Below are 19,401 nucleotides of genomic sequence, written 5' to 3' on the forward strand. Positions count from 1 at the left end.
CCCAGCGTGGGACGCTGCTGGGAGAGCGGGAAGGCAGGGCGGGGCCCAGCGTGGGACGCTGCTGGGAAAGCGGGAAGGCGGGGCTGGGCCCAGCGTGGGACGCTGCTGGGAGAGCGGGAAGGCGGGGCCGGGCCCAGCGTGGGACGCTGCTGGGAGAGCGGGAAGGCGGGGCGGGGCCCAGCGTGGGACGCTGCTCGGAAAGCAGGGAGGCGGGGCAGGGCCCAGCGTGGGACGCTGCTGGGAGAGCGGGAAGGCGGGGCTGGGCCCAGCGTGGGACGCTGCTGGGAAAGCAGGGAGGCGGGGCAGGGCCCAGCGTGGGACGCTGCTGGGAAAGCAGGGAGGCGGGGCGGGGCCCAGCGTGGGACGCTGCTGGGAAAGCAGGGAGGCGGGGCTGGGCCCAGCGTGGGACGCTGCTGGGAGAGCGGGAAGGCGGGGCCGGGCCCAGCATGGGACGCTGCTGGGAGAGCAGGAAGGCGGGGCTGGGCCCAGCGTGGGACGCTGCTGGGAGAGCAGGAAGGCGGGGCTGGGCCCAGCGTGGGACGCTGCTGGGAGAGCAGGAAGGCGGGGCGGGGCCCAGCGTGGGACGCTGCTGGGAGAGCGGGAAGGCGGGGCGGGGCCCAGCGTGGGACGCTGCTGGGAGAGCGGGAAGGCGGGGCCGGGCCCAGCATGGGACGCTGCTGGGAGAGCAGGAAGGCGGGGCGGGGCCCAGCGTGGGACGCTGCTGGGAGAGCGGGAAGGCGGGGCTGGGCCCAGCGTGGGACGCTGCTGGGAGAGCAGGAAGGCGGGGCTGGGCCCAGCGTGGGACGCTGCTGGGAGAGCGGGAAGGCGGGGCTGGGCCCAGCGTGGGACGCTGCTGGGAGAGCGGGAAGGCGGGGCGGGGCCCAGAGTGGGACGCTGCTGGGAAAGCGGGAAGGCGGGGCGGGGCCCAGCGTGGGACGCTGCTGGGAGAGCGGGAAGGCGGGGCTGGGCCCAGCGTGGGACGCTGCTGGGAGAGCGGGAAGGCGGGGCGGGGCCCAGCGTGGGACGCTGCTGGGAGAGCGGGAAGGCGGGGCCGGGCCCAGCGTGGGACGCTGGTGGGAGAGCGGGAAGGCGGGGCGGGGCCCAGCGTGGGACGCTGCTGGGAGAGCGGGAAGGCGGGGCGGGGCCCAGCGTGGGACGCTGCTGGGAGAGCAGGAAGGCGGGGCGGGGCCCAGCGTGGGACGCTGCTGGGAGAGCAGGAAGGCGGGGCGGGGCCCAGCGTGGGACGCTGCTGGGAGAGCGGGAAGGCGGGGCCGGGCCCAGCGTGGGACGCTGCTGGGAGAGCGGGAAGGCGGGGCGGGGCCCAGCGTGGGACGCTGCTGGGAGAGCGGGAAGGCGGGGCGGGGCCCAGCGTGGGACGCTGCTGGGAGAGCGGGAAGGCGGGGCGGGGCCCAGCGTGGGACGCTGCTGGGAGAGCGGGAAGGCGGGGCGGGGCCCAGCGTGGGACGCTGCTGGGAGAGCGGGAAGGCGGGGCGGGGCCCAGCGTGGGACGCTGCTGGGAGAGCGGGAAGGCGGGGCGGGGCCCAGCGTGGGACGCTGCTGGGAGAGCGGGAAGGCGGGGCGGGGCCCAGCGTGGGACGCTGCTGGGAGAGCAGGAAGGCGGGGCTGGGCCCAGCGTGGGACGCTGCTGGGAGAGCGGGAAGGCGGGGCTGGGCCCAGCGTGGGACGCTGCTGGGAGAGCGGGAAGGCGGGGCTGGGCCCAGAGTGGGACGCTGCTGGGAGAGCGGGAAGGCGGGGCGGGGCCCAGAGTGGGACGCTGCTGGGAGAGCGGGAAGGCGGGGCGGGGCCCAGCGTGGGACGCTGCTGGGAGAGCGGGAAGGCGGGGCTGGGCCCAGCGTGGGACGCTGCTGGGAGAGCGGGAAGGCGGGGCGGGGCCCAGCGTGGGACGCTGCTGGGAGAGCGGGAAGGCGGGGCTGGGCCCAGCGTGGGACGCTGCTGGGAGAGCGGGAAGGTGGGGCGGGGCCCAGCGTGGGACGCTGCTGGGAGAGCGGGAAGGCGGGGCCGGGCCCAGCGTGGGACGCTGCTGGGAGAGCAGGAAGGCGGGGCTGGGCCCAGAGTGGGACGCTGCTGGGAGAGCGGGAAGGCGGGGCGGGGCCCAGCGTGGGACGCTGCTGGGAGAGCAGGAAGGCGGGGCTGGGCCCAGCGTGGGACGCTGCTGGGAGAGCAGGAAGGCGGGGCTGGGCCCAGAGTGGGACGCTGCTGGGAGAGCAGGAAGGCGGGGCTGGGCCCAGCGTGGGACGCTGCTGGGAGAGCAGGAAGGCGGGGCTGGGCCCAGCGTGGGACGCTGCTGGGAGAGCAGGAAGGCGGGGCGGGGCCCAGCGTGGGACGCTGCTGGGAGAGCAGGAAGGCGGGGCGGGGCCCAGCGTGGGACGCTGCTGGGAGAGCGGGAAGGCGGGGCTGGGCCCAGCGTGGGACGCTGCTGGGAGAGCGGGAAGGCGGGGCGGGGCCCAGTGTGGGACGCTGCTGGGAGAGCGGGAAGGCGGGGCTGGGCCCAGCGTGGGACGCTGCTGGGAGAGCAGGAAGGCGGGGCTGGGCCCAGCGTGGGACGCTGCTGGGAGAGCGGGAAGGCGGGGCTGGGCCCAGCGTGGGACGCTGCTGTCTGGGTTTCACTTTGAAAGACTGTGCAAGATTCAATCGTCGGACCCCAGAAGGGGGAGGAGTTCACTCTGACTGCGGAGTGACTAAAATGCCCTGGGCAGAAGGAAGCGTGAGGCAGAGCCCCACAGAGCCGTCCTAGGTCACGAGGGGGACTTTGTGCGGTTGGCGACCCAATTACATTTGGGATAAATGCCGATCTTGAGCTATTAGCACAGCGTGCTGGAGCCTGGAACACGTTAACCTAAAGGACTGCACGCACCCTCTCCACAGTGCTTTTGACCCTTCTGCAGCTTGCCATCCTTCTCAAAGTGGGGCTCTGCCTGACTTTCACATGCATGGGGCAGATATCCAAACCAGGGCAAATCTTGTTCCCAGCTGGGTGCAGTGAGCCAAATATCTCAGCACCCTCCCCTCCTACCACTCACATGCAGGTTGAACCTCTCTAGTCCAGCACTCTCTGGTCTGGCAACATCCATGGTCCAGATGGCCACTTATCACGGGTGTGGCCAAGTTTCCCTCGGTCCCATAACATTTGTTTACAGCCCCTGGTCCTGGCTTTCAGTGGTCTGTGCTGTTATTTAGCACTATTTTACCCCAAAATGCCTCCTAAGGGCCCAGCAAGCAGTGGGAGCACTGGTCATGCTGCTAGCCAATATCGGCCTCCCGTAGTCTGAGAAATTCTCTGGTTTGGCACCGGCCAGATCCCGAGGGTGCCGGCTTAAAGAGGTTCAACTTGTATTACTAACTGAAGATCTGGCTGGCAAGCTTATTACCAAGCTTAGCTGAAATAACTGAGCCTTCTCTGTGAATCGCCAGTTAGGAGCTGATTTGCTACATTTGTCATTTAGATTGAAGCCCTGCTGTAGAATCAGCACTTAGTATATCATGTGGCTCTGTAACCCTTCCTGAAGGATTCTGGGCTCCTAACCCAGTGAACCGATCGTACTCATCTTCCCAAGGTAATTCCATCAACATGTGTATTAATCTTTATCTAAAATGAAGCCAATTACAATTTCAAACATATTTCTCATATAGCTCACAATTAAAATAGAGATACTTGATTCAGATAGTGAACTGATTCCACGTTCCGCGTAGGCGTGCTCACAGGAAAATGGGAATGGCTGCCGTAAAGACGTTGCCGTACATTCTACAGTGGTGAGGTTACAGCATCTGACTGTGCCTTTGCGAGGCATTTCGTGACTTCAACCGTCTCCATGAGAATCATATATATATAGTAGCCCAGTGTCTGAGAGTCTGTAACGCTGAAATGCTGGCTGTTCCCTCTGGGGGGGCGCTGTTGCTGAAATGCTGGCTGTTCCCTCTGGGGGGCGCTGTTGCCTGAAATGCTGGCTGTTCCCTCTGGGCAGCGCTGTTGCTGAAATGCTGGCTGTTCCCTCTGGGCAGCGCTGTTGCCTGAAATGCTTGCTGTTCCCTCTAGGGGCGCTGTTGCTGAAATGCTGGCTGTTCCCTCTGGGCGGCGCTGTTGCTGAAATGCTGGCTGTTCCCTCTGGGGGGCGCTGTTGCCTGAAATGCTGGCTGTTCCCTCTGGGGGGCGCTGTTGCCTGAAATGCTGGCTGTTCCCTCTAGGGGCGCTGTTGCTGAAATGCTGGCTGTTCCCTCTAGGGGCGCTGTTGCTGAAATGCTGGCTGTTCCCTCTGGGTGGCGCTGTTGCTGAAATGCTGGCTGTTCCCTCTGGGGGGGCCCGTGCTGCATGGGGAGTGAGGGGCCCAAACGGCTGCTTGTGCCGCTTCCTCCCCCACGGTGTCCCAGCTGAGCGGCGCAGAAGTCAGCCAAGCGCCACAGCGGGAGGCGAAGGGGGGCGGGGTGGTGACGTGCGGCGTGACAGCGGCTCCAGGCCCCGCCCCCTGGCTGTGAATGTCACTGCCCCGCCCCCCTTCGCCTCTCGCCGTGGCGCGCGGCTGACTTCTGCGCCGCTCAGCCAGGCCGCCACGTGGGAGCAAGTGGCGCAAGCGACCGTTTGGGCTCCACATCCCTCATGCAGCACGGGGAGTGCGGAGCCCAAACGGCCATTTGGGCTCCGTGGTCCCCCAAGTGAGAGGCAGGAGGGGGAGGAGAAGAGAAAGAGAGAGACAGGAGGCAGAGGAGACCTTAGAGAGAGAGAGGGGAGGCAGTAGGAGGAGGAGAGAGAGAGAGACGGAGGGAGAGACCGGAGGCTCAGGAGAGAAGACAGACGTAGAGGAGAGACCTGAAAATGACGGGCTAATTGGCTAGTCCAACAATAAAAAACCATTACACTTGTGGAGATGGTCAACTGGAGCCTATTAATAAGGTTACCTAACACTTTGTTTGCAATTGCTTTGCAGTTTGCCAAATTTTAATTAGTTCTGACATTTTTCATACTTGGGCTTAAATGTTTGTCTGTTTTTGGGGATGCGATTCGGAAAATCAGGTTGTTTTGCTGCTGTAAATGTATTTCCTTTATTTTTCCTTTCTTGTTCTTTTCTGAAGACCTCTAGGCCTCCTGGGGTTTGGAGCTGCAACTTGCAGTTTGGCGGAGGGATAACGTTGAAGGCAGAAAGGTGAATTTGGCCATGTTTCTGAAAACCCATTAGATTTGGCCAAGTTATAAACACAAACCCCACCATTTGTACATGTGCGGTACAAGGTGGGAGAGGGCTGCTCCAAAAATCTCGGAATATCCCTGACCATGTGGCCAAACTGCCTGTGCTCTCTGAAGGGCTCCTAGCTCATTTCTGGCAGAGGGAAGGGTCCCTAACCCGAGCCTCCTAGCCACACGGCTTTTCAGAGAGAAGCTACCATGGCTAGGTGCTTGTGTTGGCTGTCTATAAAATGGAGCAACTCCCGTATATGCCACCGGATTCAGTAACCTCCTGACCTCAAGTGGTACAAGTCTTTGCTTTAGACCATACTACTGGACACCACTGAGGACTGGAACCGGAGGAGAGCTCTTACAGGTGCACATGACAGAAATCGTGTTTTTCTTATTTTAGAAGCATAGGAAACTAGATTCATTGGCCTTCCCCCAACATCCCTACATCTGGTGTGCCAGCCTCCAATGCGGCGTTGCCCCATTCCCTCCATCTAGTGCGTGGCCCAACACTGCCAGAGAATGAGCAGGACCATTCCTTCAACACAAGAAACAAAATCCGTAGCTGAGACGTGGTGGGTTAAAATGCCCCTCTCCCCTCGCACACGCTGGGCAGGGAATGTCCTTGTGGGGAAAGCTATTGAGGCACAAAGGCGGCAGGAAGCACGTGGAGAAGCCACGTTTCTATGCTGCCACCATGATGAGAAGTCACCCCGAGAGGTTCATCTCCGATCTCCCTGGCAGCGAGGCTTAAGCGGGAGACGAGTGTCAATTTATTCCCGTCTTTAACCGTCCTGACGTTTCTCCTAACGTCCCACCTGAGCCTGGCTGGTTGCAGTTTAAGCCCAGAGCTCCTTGTCCTGTCCGCAGACCTTAACAACGGTTTTCCTCCCTCCTCCTTGCAGCGGCGCGAGGAAACGTTGCGCCCCAGGCTCGTTTGGCCGGCACAGAATCTCGGAATAAAGCTGGCGGAGCCAGCTGCCCCCTGGCATCTCCTCTCAGGCTCCCCGGCATGGCGGGACGCCCCCTGCCCTTCTACGGAGCTGCCGTGTCCATGTACCGGGCTGCACAGGCTGCTCCTTTCCAGCCCTGTGTACAGACAGGGCTCCCTGGAAAAGCTGGGGGTGGGGCTGGTAGTTCTGCTCCTTTTCCACTGCCCCTCCCAGAAGGAAAAGAGAACTCCCAGATCCACCCCAGCCCTGGGCACAGACACAGCGGCTCTGGGCAGGGGCAGAAGCAGAACCCGTCCCCTGGGGCTCTTCCTCTCCAGCTGCCAAGCTGCCCTGAGCTCCCCCCCACTCCGATAATATGGGATGGGGAGGGGAGGAGGCAGTGGGAGAGGAGGAGCATGTGGGTCCCAGGCTAGGGGCGGGGTGAAGTCACCGGGGGGAGGGAGTTCCATGGGGACGTTCTCCAGTTTGGTCACATCTTTCCTGAAAAGTGGTGCCCAGAGCTGGCCATGAGACTCCAGCTGAGGCCCAGTCAGCGTGGAGTCGCGTGGATGAACGGCTTCTCGCGTCTTGCTCACAGTACTCCTGCTAATACACCCCAGAGTCACACCAGCTGTTTCTGCACCAGTAGCTGACCGCTCGCTCCTCTCTAGCTTTCCACGGGGCCCCATTCTAGGCAGTTCTTTCCCACGTGGTGCATGCAAGTAACGGGTCCTTCCTAAGGGGAGCACTTTGCATTTGTCCTCACTGAATTCCATCCTAGTTACTTATGACTATTTCTCTTGTTTGTCCAGATCTTTTTGCTTTTAGTCCTAACCTCCAAAGCTCTTGCAGCCCCTCCCAGTTTGGATCCCTGCACAGACTTTACAAGTGTATTTGCGATGCCATTTTCTAAACCATGAATGCAGATATTGGACAGAACGGATCCCTGTACAACCCCACTCAATGTGTCTTCCCAGCTTGACTGGGAACCACCCATAACTAGGCTCTGGGGACAGTTTCCCTACCAGTGATGCATCTTCTTTAGAGGAGATCCACCTAGTTTGTGTTTCCCTAAATTCTTGATGAGTAGGTCAAGAGAGACTGTATCCAAAGCCTTACTAAAGACAAGCTATGCCATATCCACCACTTCCCCCAGCCACACGGCTTGTTACCTTGTCAAAGGAAGCTATCTGGCTGGTGTGACAAGCTGTTCTTGAAAAATCCATGCTGCCTGTTACCTATCTTATTATCTTCTAGGCATCACACATTGATTGCTTACTTATTTGCTCTAATATCTTTGTAGGTGCTGACGTTGAGCTTTAATTCCCTGCGTTGTCCTTATTTCCCTCTTCATTGATTGGCCTTGCATTTGCCCTTTTGCAGTCCTCTGGAGCGGATTTAATGAAGACGATGATATTCTGCCATTAATATTTTGAACATACAATGTAGCCAATGAGCTGCAAGCCCTTTATATCTGACCTGCCTGAGCAGAAGATATATCTACATTTAGAATCAGTGTGACACACCTATATATCTGTTTGCGTCAAAATAACCTTTGAGAGGAATGGAGAATTTAAATGACTAAAGTACACAGAGGGAGAAGCAATAAAAAGGCTTCAGTTCCTTTGTTCGGAAAGTAGTTTTCTTAAATGCAAAATATATGATTCAGTATTTTATCTCATAAGCCACATGCACAATCTTATCATCTGCGTTTTGCAAAATTATAAATATGGAGTTAATATGCTACTTTGTCTACTGCTGTTCTCCTCGAAAGCTGAATTCACTACTTAGAGCTCATTATTTGACATCACATTTATTAAACTCTGTCCTTTCAGTTCCTTTTTCATATCTGCATAATGAAAATTCTTCCTTTTCAGAAAGAGCTGATGGGAGTGATTGGGATGAAAAAGTAAACCTAGTTGGCCAGGTGTATTCTTATGTATTATAATAAGTTGTACTTATCCTAGGGGATGGATTTGCATTCAGCAAGGAACAGAGACTGCAAAAAATACCACAAAAGAAATCAGACTTGGAAAATGTGCATCTGCGTAAAGAAAAGCAAAACCTGCCTGCATCGAGTCAGCAGGCCCTGGCTCGCATAAGGAGAGATCAGAGCCAAATACCATTTATTGAAGCCCTAGCAGAAGGTGATGGTGCAGAGAGTCCGCCAGGGGGTGACAGTGAAAGGGAGAGGGAAGAACTGAGGGGGGCGTTGTTTCCAGATCAGGGATGTGGTCATGGCAGCTGGAGCATGAGCTAACTTGGCACCTTCACCCAGGAAGCCCAAGGTGGGACTGAAAGCTCTCCCCTCCTCCATCAGAGAACCTCAGGCAGCAGGAGTAGACCGGGCATAGTTGGGGTTTCTCCACCTTGGTCACACAAACGTCAGTTTGCACCACCCTGCCCCAATGTGAGCATCGAAGTGCAGCCTGTGTAGATGTGCGTGGGCTAGCTTTGACCCGCTAGCTCCCACAACAGTCACAACGATGCTGTGACCACATCAGCTAGCCGCTGGGCACACACCCAGGTGCGCCTATTGGCACCGAGGTTTGAGGGCCCCTACAGGAAGGATGTGGACAAATTGGAGAGAGTCCAGTGGAGGCCATGAAAATGATCACAGGGCTGGGGCACATCACTTATGAGGAGAGGCTGAGGGAACTGGGCCTATTTAGTCTGCAGAAGAAAAGAAGGGGGGATTTGAGAGCTGCCATCAATTTTGTGAAGTGGGGGCAGTTCCAAAGAGGCTGGAGAGAGGCTGGTCTCAGTGGGGCGGGTGGCAGAACGAGGAGCAATGGGCTCAAGTTACAGTGGGGCAAGTCTAAGTTGGATATTAGGAAAAACTATTTCCCTGGGAGGGTGGTGAAGCACTGGGCTGGGTTCCCTAGGGAGGGGGTGAATCTCCATCCCTAGAGGTGTTTAAGGCCTGGCTGGGTTGATTTAATTGGGATTGGTCCTGCTTTGGGCAGGGGGCTGGACTTGATAGCCTCCCGAGGTCTCTTCTAAGCCTAATTTGTTATTACCCTACACAATAGAGACAAAACGTCAGAGAGATAAAGAAGAGGTATGGGCAAGACGGGAATGCCTCGGTTCAAGTGATGGATGCAGAGGCAGAAGAAACAGCACAGAAAAGAGGCTTCAAAAACCTCATAGAGTAAGAGCCAGACCTGGGCAGACAGTGCCCAGGAGTGAGTCTCAAGAACCAATGTTGCAAATGCGTGAAGAGCGACTCAGAGAACGGGGAGGACGTTTCCATTCCATGCTAACGTGTCCGGAGCCAATGATTGGTGGGCAGGTGCCAGAGAAGGGGCAGTGCTAAGGAAGAGAAGAGGGACCAGTAACACCTGCTAAAATTAAAGCAGCCATGTTACTCTTCTTTCTTTCTTCACCCCTATTGGTGGCGTCAAGATGTTGGCCTGGGAATTCAGCAGGTGCCAAGTTGGCCTCCCAGCAGTTCAGTCTCACCCAGGAGGGTTCAGCACACACCTCCTGCCAGCTAGTGGGCCAACTACGTAACCAGTCCACAGCCCTCAGCCGCCCGGGGCTCTGGCTTGCTGAGCGTGAGCAGGGCACTCAGACAGAATAGAGTCCTCAGCATCCAGGCCAAGGAAAACAGCAAGAATCGAGGATTCAGGCCTTCTAGCCTCAGGGGAGTGTACAGGCAACCCCACACATGGGGCTGGCGTCACGAGTAGGGGGGCCAGGCACACCCTACTCCACTGGGTTCCAGCCCAGGCCCCTAGAAGTGATGTGTCTTCTCATCACAGGGGGAGTGTGGAAATGTGTGGCTGCTGCCTCCCACACTGTAACCCTCGAATTGGAAAAGTCTAACAGCACCGGCAACCACAATCTGCATAAACCGTCAAACACCAGTTGAGTACAGTCCAAAAAACAACGGCAGCACAACAAGCTGCAGCAGAGAAAAAATAAATCAAGCATTTAATAAAACAGTAATATGGAAGGGCACCAAATTAAAAGCCAAGTCACGGCAGAAAGTCCAAAGGAGGAGACCGCAACAGAAGGCAAGACCCCACCCGGGAAGGGTGACCTGCAGAAGGGCCTGCAGGAGGCGCTGTTGTGGTGAATCCACCCAGTACACTCAGCAAAAACATGGCACGCAGTTAGAAAAAAAAAAAGAGTTAAACTGTGTAACACACGTTCTGCGCATTTTAACAAAATTAAGTGTGAAAATAACGGTTAAGATAAGCACAATGAAATCATTTCAACTCAATGATGACGGCTTACTAAAATTCAATCTCTGGCTCACACCCACCCTTCAAATACTGATTCGTATCGCCTGAAGTCAATTAAAACAGTCTGAGATGTGTAACCCTCAAAGTGATCAATGTAATAAGGAGTTTGTGTGATGGAAGGAGATGAGCTCTCAGATCGGACGCAAGCCTGAAAGAGCGCTTTGACGGTGCGACTGGAAAAGGGTGTGTGCTTTCATCAATTCTCTGTGCATTAGCTGGCAACACAAGCCATATTGGACAGGGAAAAATGCGTTAGCCAAGAGGAGTTACATGATATGGCCCTACCAATGACATTGCTTTACTAAATACGGCACAGAATGGAACAACTGCCCTTACATCAGAGGCTGAAAAAAAAGCAACACAATTACTGAAAGTAAACGTAGAGAAAACCAAGACTATGTAGGTAGGAAAGTGGCCAACAGATGCAAAGCTGTATGTGGCTAGAAAAGAAATCAAGCACATAAAAGACTTCTGCTACCTGGCAAATGTGCAAGCCTTTGAAAGCGACTCTGATGAAGACATTTGTATGATATCAGGAGAAGCAAACACCATTTTTGAAAGTATCAGAGTGTTAGTCTGAATCTGCAAAAGCGGCGAGGAGTCCTGTGGCACCTTAGGCTGTGTCTAGACTACATGGCTCCATCGATGGACCCATGTAGATTAGACAGATAGGCAAAGGCAAATGAAGCCACGATTTAAATGATCGCGGCTTCATTTAAATTTACAGGGCTGTCGCGCTGAGCCGACAAACAGCTGATCAGCTGTTTGTCGGCTCGCCGCTAGTCTAGACGCTACCCTGCCGACATCAAAGCCCTTTGTCGGCAGCCCCGTTATTCCTTGTGGGATGAGGTTTACCGGGGCTGCCGACAAAGAGCTTTGATGTCGGCGGGGGAGCGTCCAGACTAGCGCGCTGAGCCGACAAACAGCTGAACAGCTAACGGCGCCTGCCTTGGACGACTTTCGATTCTTCCCCGTAGTGAGGACACGGAACTTCACATTGTTAAAGCGGGTGCCCAAGAAGTTGAATTTAGCCCCCAACTTGGAACTAACACCCCTAACACTCCCCGCCCCCAACTTGGAACTGCCCTGAGACTCGTGCGCTTTTCCCACCAGCGCTGGGGCACATGCATAGAGCGGCTGTTAACGTCCGGGCGCGCAGCTCTGAACGTTCAGTTTGACAGGCTGGTGCTGCCGCCCCCTCCCCAATCCCCTTTGCCAAATTTCAGTTGTGTTGACGTACCCCCCAGACTTCTCTTCTAAGGGTACACGTACCACCGGCTGAGAAACACGGGGCTATAGAACTGCTCCGCATTATTCCTAGGCATGAATTAGTCATCAAGTCACAATAAATACTTAATTCTGACAAGGCTGTTTGTTCACCAAGTCCCCCAACACGCTAAGAAGGTTTCCTTCAAAGTCACTGTGCTCACCCAAAATGGGCCTCAAATATTAACCTCAAATTTCCTTTGCCACAACTATCTTAGCCTAAAACCTCTGGCAACTACAGCACTTAGCACAGTAACTTTTCAGTGTTCCCATAAAAAATTAAATAGAAGCCTAAATTCCATTTAGAATTTGAAATATAAATCTGAAATATACTTTACTCAAGCTTTATTGAAGAAACAATTTATTACAGCATTAATCTTCCTGATAAAAGGAACGGAGAGTTTAGCCTGCTAATAAGCTATATGGAAGCCATGACTAATTAACCTAATTATAGCAGACTGTGACAAAATGGCTGAACAAGAACTGTTCCTCACGTAACTACAACTGCCAAAACCTCAAAAGGTAATAAATCAACACACAGTAATGGACCATAAAGACTAATAAAGTTTACATCCAGCATATTATGTGTAGTAGAATCAATACTGCAAACGATCACCAAAGACAATCTAAGGGCCATTTAGTATTTGGTAACAAAGAGTTCACGAGCTGAACTAAGAGTCTCTTTGTGAGATATTTACACACTATAACCTTGTGTTACAAAATGGTGACTTTTCTACGCTCGGAAACTGACTGTTTCCATTGTGTGCTAATCTTAAATATTCCTTGAATCTGTCTTGAAAAGGTCACAAATACAGATGCTGCCTTCGGAACATGCCAGGCATCCCACTGAACCGCGGGGAACAGGCGCGTGGATTCTTTAGAAAGTCCTTAATTAGGGTGCAACATCTCTACAAGAAGGAACAGGGCAGAGAGCCTCCAGCGAGACCCTGCCAGTTAAAACCAAGCAGTGAGGACACTGACAACCTGCACACGGCTCAATACACGTGGAAAATGGAACCGATTTCAGCCACCCGCACCCTTCAGCTGGAGACACAGCCCATGGAGATGGCAGAGCCCAGCCTGTGGCCAACTTCATGTGGGCTCTGAAATCTCCGGGGGCCCATCCTCTCTATTAATGCTGGGAGTGGGGGACATCAGCGGCCTTGCTCCATGAGCCCATGGTCCGGACCCTTTGCATCTCAAAGCTTTGGTCCAGGGGTCTCCCAAAAATGAAAACTGAGGGGTGTTAATCAAGACAGTAGCAGGGCTCTGTTGTCTATCTGGCTCGTTTGAGTCTGCCCTGGGTAAGACGCGTGTTTGATCCCACACTGCACTGTACAACCCCACGCCACAGAGAATATCAGAGATGTCCGGTTCAGAATCCACTGCACACGCTGTGCCCCGTGGCCCTGGCCCAGAACACCCATGTGGGTCAAAGATGGGTCACAAAGTACCATAAACAAACACCGTCAGATACCCACGGCCGGGCGCTGCAGAAATACATCTACGGACATGGCTCCCGCTTCACAAGACACCCGGCCGTGCGTGTCCTGTAAGCAGGAGTCACCCGCTGACGAGTACATTCCATGATGGCGGTTCGCTCTCCCAGCATAGCAGCTCTTTGATCGGTCCCCCGTGCACAAGCCTTGCAAACGGCGTATCGGCTGCTGTTGTCTTGGCTGCCACCTCCTACAGGGAATAGGGCAAATACCCCATCTCCCACAAGTCTCTGCACCGCAGCCCTGACGTGACTCTCCGTCTCTGACCACCGGCATCATCCTGACCATACCTGGGGTCTCAAAGTGCTTTGCAAACGGACCTGCTGAGGAGGCGAGTTCCTGCTTGAGGGAGGGAGGGCAGTGGCTTGCCTGAGATGACGCCGAGGCCAGTGCAGAGTGCGGAACAGAACCCACTGCGCTCACCTACGTTAGCTCTGGGACGTCCCACCTACTGGCGGCTGCAGGGGCCAATCCAGAGCCGACCGCACTAACATGAAGCTCCCATTGACTCCACCGGACTTTGAGTCGGAGATATCGGTAAGAGATATCGAGAACATTTAACTTACCTTGATGCCACCCCATGAGTGATTAGACAGGAACTCCACCGGACTCGTGACTCCTGGCTGTGCTGGATATCGCAGCAGGAAGTCCAGCTCCACCATGTTAATTTCATTATTCATCAGAAGTATCTGCAATGTCCAACAAACGGTGAATCTTAGCCGGACTCTCCAGACTCCCGCAGTGCAGCCGAATCGATTAGAATGCTCATCGTACGTTATCACGTGTCAGAACATGTGACTACAATGTATCAACTGCCACCGGCCAGACTGGGCTGGTGAAATAAACGTCACAGAGGTGGGCAGGAGATAACTGGGGAGCTGGAACAAACACATGGAGTCCACTGACCCGACAGGGCCACGGTTCTAAAACAGGATTTGGGAGGGACTGGGCCCCGGCCCAAAAGGGCCACAGACAGCAGCTGGCAATCCCTCGTGCACAGAAGAAGCCTTGGGGATGTGGTGGGTTCTCTATTACTGGCACTTGAAGGGTACGGTTCTATGGCCAGTGTGATGCAAGAGGTTAAACAATTACAAACATGAGGTTCCTTCTAACCTTAAAATCCATGGCCTTTGGGGCAAGGAGGTACATCAAAAAGCCAACATTTGCAAGCATCCTTATCCCATGGAAAAACCAAAGCAGTTGCCCATCTGTGTTCCAAGAGTGAATACGTTTAGTGCACACGGATCCTCCTACACTAAAGCCAGAATGTGTCATCGTGAACAGTCAATAACGTGGCCCCCACCCTAGCGCCTCTCAGAGTGCTTTGTTGGGTTTCAGATGTTCCATTGCAAAGAATTCTCAGTCCCCCAAAATACCATGAACATGTAAACCTGAGTCAGTGTGAGCATGTGGTGGGGGCTGGGCGAAAGGAACCAGTGAAAAATGTGTCACGATTTGCCCCGCAGAACGGGCAACGTGCCCATTTTGGCCAGCTCGGAGCCTTTTGCCCGTGCGGAATCACTTTCAGAGCCTGTGACATCTGAGCAAATGCGTCAGTGGGTTGCAGCATCTGTGGCCGGGGCGGGTGTTAGTGTTCACATGTTCACACGTTGCCGGGGGTGACTGGTGACTCTTTGTCATTGCTTTATAGCAGCTTTGCTGACTGTACCTCACCATGGGGCCATCGCTTCAGCAATGCCATGGGGGCTGGTGAGCAGCTCGACAGTTACAAGGGACGGTGAGTTTTCTGGGAATTATCGTATGTTGACATGGATAAAATAAAGTGTCTTATCACTGCCCTAACTCTACTTACTGCTGAGTGCAGAGATTTTGTTCCCAGCTAAATCCTACTCCCAAACTCAGTCTACACTGGCACCCTTTTCTGGAAATGCTTAAAACGGAACAGTTTTCCGTTATAAGTATTTCCGGAAAAAGCACGTCTACATTGGCAGGATGCTTTTCCGGAAAAGCGTCCGTGGCCAATCTAGACGCACTTTTCCGCAAAAAAGCCCCGATGGTCGATCAGGACTTTTTTGCGGAAAACAGAACTCTGCTGTCTACACTGGCCCTTTTGGGCAAAAGTCTTTCGGAAAAAAGACTTTTGCCCGAACGGGAGCAGCATAGTATTTCCGGAAAAGCGGCTGATTTCTTACAGTAGATCATCAGTGCTTTTCCGGAAATTCAAGGGGCCAGTGTAGACAGCTGGCAAGTTATTCCGGAAAAGCGGCTGATTTTCCGGAATAAGTGGCCAGTGTAGACACAGCCCGGGTGTGTTCTGTCGCTTGGCAAGGCTTATGCTGCTCCCTGGAGCGAGTGAATGATGCATTCAGTATGCGTGTGGAGAACACCTCCCGCCTAGCCAGATCAGAGCTCCATTCACTTCATTGCATGTAATGCAGTAACATCCATCAAACTGCCGCTCACTGCACGGTCCTAGAGCAATTTTGCAGCGTAAGGACAGTCCCTACGAGTTGTACGACCCGTCCTGAGTCCGGGAATTCGCCAGACTGGGGGAAGTCAACACTGGCCCCTCTGCTGCCAGGCTCTTGTTCCAACCGCAGCAGAAGGGCTGCAATTGACCAAGGACTGGGGGGAATCCGGGGAACGAGGAAGGGTGGTTGTGGACCCCCCACAGCCAGGGGCCGAGAGCACACCGAGCCCCACGGCCACGGCACAGTGCTCCCTCTCTGCAGCTACCCTGCCTCTTCCCACAAGCAGCCCCTATCCCCACCCCTCTACAACCCTCCCCTGAATGTGAACTATCTGTGGTGCTCCAGAAACTCTGGGAGGGTGCGGCAGGAGTGCGGGGGGCGAGACCCCCAGCTTTCCCCCAGAAGTGCATTTCACAGCCCAGGAGCACCAACAGGGATTCTAGACCCCAGGCTTTGACGGACAAGGGAAGTATTTATTTACTTATTTTCATTCCAATCTGTAGATACTGAAGGACTCGCACACGGGCTGCTGACATACCAACAGATCATTGAAATATGGTCACATTAAAATGAAAAGAGCAGCAGCCCACCAGTTACGTTTCTTCACATACAAGCAGCCTGTCCCCAAAGGCCACTGTCCCCTCACTTCCTTAGGGCCCTCAAGCAGACTTCACTGCTCAAAAAGTAATTTGCAAACTTAATGTGAACCAGAGCATCTGCGACTGCCGGCAGCAAGAAGGGGAAAGAACTGCCCCAGACCACATCCAGTAGCTGCAGACATGCTGACGGGCAGGAAGGGGATTGGCTTTTCTCCTGAGGACAGCAGGCAATGCCAGCAACGTGGCTCATCACACATATTATTCCATCTAAATGAGGCTGCTCCTGTTCTTTACCTGGAAGGCCACCTGGGCCGTGTAGGTCAGCTTGTCGCACTCAAACAGCCCCCGGGTGGTGTACTGGAACACAGAGAAGGTGATGCTGTCGATCAAGTTTTGAATTCGCTCTTTGAGGCTCTCTTCTGGAGGGGCCCTCTGGACGGCCTTCTGGAACACGACACTGAATGCCTGCAGGGGCGGACAGGAGGAAGACTTCGGATGCTTTACAATTGCCATTTTAATGCCCTGGGTATCATGAGGAACATCCCGACAGGTCAAGCCAATTCCATTTTTTCTGCTCCATAAACAAAGCAAACCAAAAGGCCAAGTGGTATGAAAGGACAGTGCAAGACAGCTGTGTAATGGGACAGGACAGCGTTTTTCACTCTCTCTCTCCAAGAGGAAAACTTTTACTTACTGCTCTTCTGACAGGTACGCAGCCACAAAACGATAAAATTAGGAAATCAAAACACACACACACATGACTTTTTTCACTGCTTGGATACCACAGAACTGACACGAGAAGAAGGGCAGATGATACACAGGGATTTGGGAATGAGATTAACCCTATAAGGTCCCGGCAGGATGTCGACTGAGGAGGAAGCTATTATGTACAATATGAAACATTTCCTATGCATGTGAGGAAAGATTCAAAAGCCTTCAGAGCATGCTGGAAAAAAACACATTAGGAAATTACCAAATGCTACTGAGGAAAACCCCAACCACAGATGGGTTAAAAATAAGAAAACTACACAACTGAGCTAATCTGAAATAACCAGACAAGTGCAAATTAATAACACTGAACAAGCCAAAGAAAGCTGTATGGAAAGAGTTATTCTTAGAGTTTTAAAGGCCCAAGCAAAGAGATAACAATGCAGTTGTAAATTAGAGTAATATTGGTACATACTTTATTGCTCAATTATTTGTAGAATGTATTTTTCCCTGTGTATTTTGTTTGAAAGTGTGTGGAGAGCCATGTAAATCTTATGTCCTCCAAATTACAGTGGGCTTTATAGTTAATGTTATAACATCATTTGCAAACTATTTTGTAATAATCTCTGTACATCTCTCTCAGGGTATGTCTACACTACCCTCCTAATTCGAACTAGGAGGGTAACGTAGGCATACCGCACTTGCAAACGAAGCCCGGGATTTGAATTTCCCAGGCTTCATTTGCATGAAGCCGGCCGGCGCCATTTTTAAATGCCGGTAGTTCGAACCCCGTGCCGCGTGGCTACACGAGGCACGGAGTAGCTAGTTCGGATTAGGCTTCCTAATCTGAACTAGCTGTACTCCTCGTGGAATGAGGAGTTCGAATTAGGAGGGTAGTGTAGACATACCCTAAGATACTTTATAATCTCTCACTGTAATTTAGTAACTGACCATGAAGAAGACTCTGAAGACTTATTTTGTCAAAGAATTTAAAGTATTATTTTTATTATTATTATTATTATTATTATTATTATTGCAGTAGCAGCTAGGAACCTTAGCCATGACTCAGGCCACATTATGCTAGGTGGTGCACAAAAACAGAACAATAATTCTTCTGAAGGAGCTTACTGTACAGCTAGGCTGTGTCTAGACTGCATCCCTTTTCCGTAAAAGGGATGCAAATTAGACACATCGCAATTGCAAATGAAGCGGGGATTTAAATCCCCCCGCTTCATTTGCATAAACATGGCTGCCGCTTTTTTCCGGCTTGGAGCTAATTTGCATCCCTTTTACGGAAAAGGGATGCAGTCTAGACACAGCCCTTGACATTCTGAAAGGTGACCTCTTTCCCACCTGTCAAGGTAGAAAGAACCTAGTGGTTCTTCTATACAGGGAAGAAATATTTCATAAAGGGCTCTCCAGTCTAGCAGAGAGGCATAGCACAAGTCTGTGGCCGGAACTTGAAGCTAGACAAATTCAAACTGGAAATAACGGAGTAATTTTTTACTGGTGGGAGTAATTAACCATGGGAACAATTTGCCAAGGGTTGTGGTGGATTCTCCATTCCTGACAATTTTTAAATCAAGATTTTTCTAAAGGATCTGCTGGAGGGATGATTGTGGGGAAGTTCTCCAGCCTGTGATCCACCAAAGATCAGGCTACATGATGATACCAGTCCTTTCTGGCCTTTGGTTCTCTGTCTCTTCCTGTTGTGTGGTTGCCCAGCGCCTAGCACAATGGATTCTGGCACAGCACCGGGACTCCTAGGTGCTATTGCAATAATAACAAAGCCATAAATAACCCAACCGATAGGAGGGATTGGGCAAGACCCACTTTCCCAGGAGGAGTTTAAATACCCTCCCCTCCTCTCCACCCCAGAAACAGATCCCATCCCACCTTAGTAAGGTCTTGAGGTAACTACGCTGTTGGGCAGACGGCTGGGGAGCTTTCACCACTCCCCCGGGCAGTACCTTCAAGGAGAACTGGTACATGAGGTGAATCACGTTGAGGTCATTCATGATGAAGTAGAGCAGAGAGGCCCGGGCTGCCGCAGGCCGGTAGTGCTCCCTTGCCTCATTAATCTTCGTTTCTGTCACCTTGGACTCTTGGACCTGTTAGGAAATTAAAGACCAAAACAACCATGAAACTCCTGTAATTGTGAGAACCTCTCTGCGTCGGAGACGATGGGGTGGGGAGAGCAGAGCTCCCCTGCTGCCCTGGTGTGAGGTTAACGCTTCGCATGAACGTGGATGAGCAAAAGGGGGGCGAAACCCCCTCTGATCATGGCGGCCGAGCAATTCTCTGCACTGCCGGCAGCGAGAACTGGCTGCTACGATTTCACACAGACTGCAGAGCGAGAACTTGAGCTGGTAGCTCTCCGAGGAGCCGCCCTTCTCAACCATGCAGCTTTGTTTTCAGCATGGAAGGCAGTGACAGAAGAAGTGGGCTGTGCCCCCGAACGCTCATGAGACCGACTACATGGTTTTGCTCGTCTCTAAGGCGCTGCAGCACTACTTGCTGGTTTCAAGTT

General features: G+C 53.6%; 1 protein-coding gene across 2 annotated transcripts in view; it reads right to left on the reverse strand.

The window, feature by feature from the left end:
* Positions 1 to 19,401, reverse strand: part of DNAH9 (dynein axonemal heavy chain 9) — a 250,404-nt gene that overhangs the window by 50,000 nt on the left and 181,003 nt on the right. For both annotated transcript variants that reach the window (XM_089771994.1, XM_075903450.2), the window contains 3 exons: positions 18,842 to 18,982; positions 16,458 to 16,628; positions 13,699 to 13,821 (listed from right to left, as the gene is read on the reverse strand). In XM_089771994.1, coding sequence (XP_089628120.1) covers positions 13,699 to 13,821; positions 16,458 to 16,628; positions 18,842 to 18,982 — 435 coding nt within the window. The remainder of the gene's footprint in view (positions 1 to 13,698; positions 13,822 to 16,457; positions 16,629 to 18,841; positions 18,983 to 19,401) is intronic.

Source organism: Pelodiscus sinensis, chromosome 20 (genome assembly GCF_052426305.1).
Source record: "Pelodiscus sinensis isolate ZL-2025 chromosome 20, ASM5242630v1, whole genome shotgun sequence".
Classification (NCBI taxonomy): Eukaryota; Metazoa; Chordata; order Testudines; family Trionychidae; genus Pelodiscus; species Pelodiscus sinensis.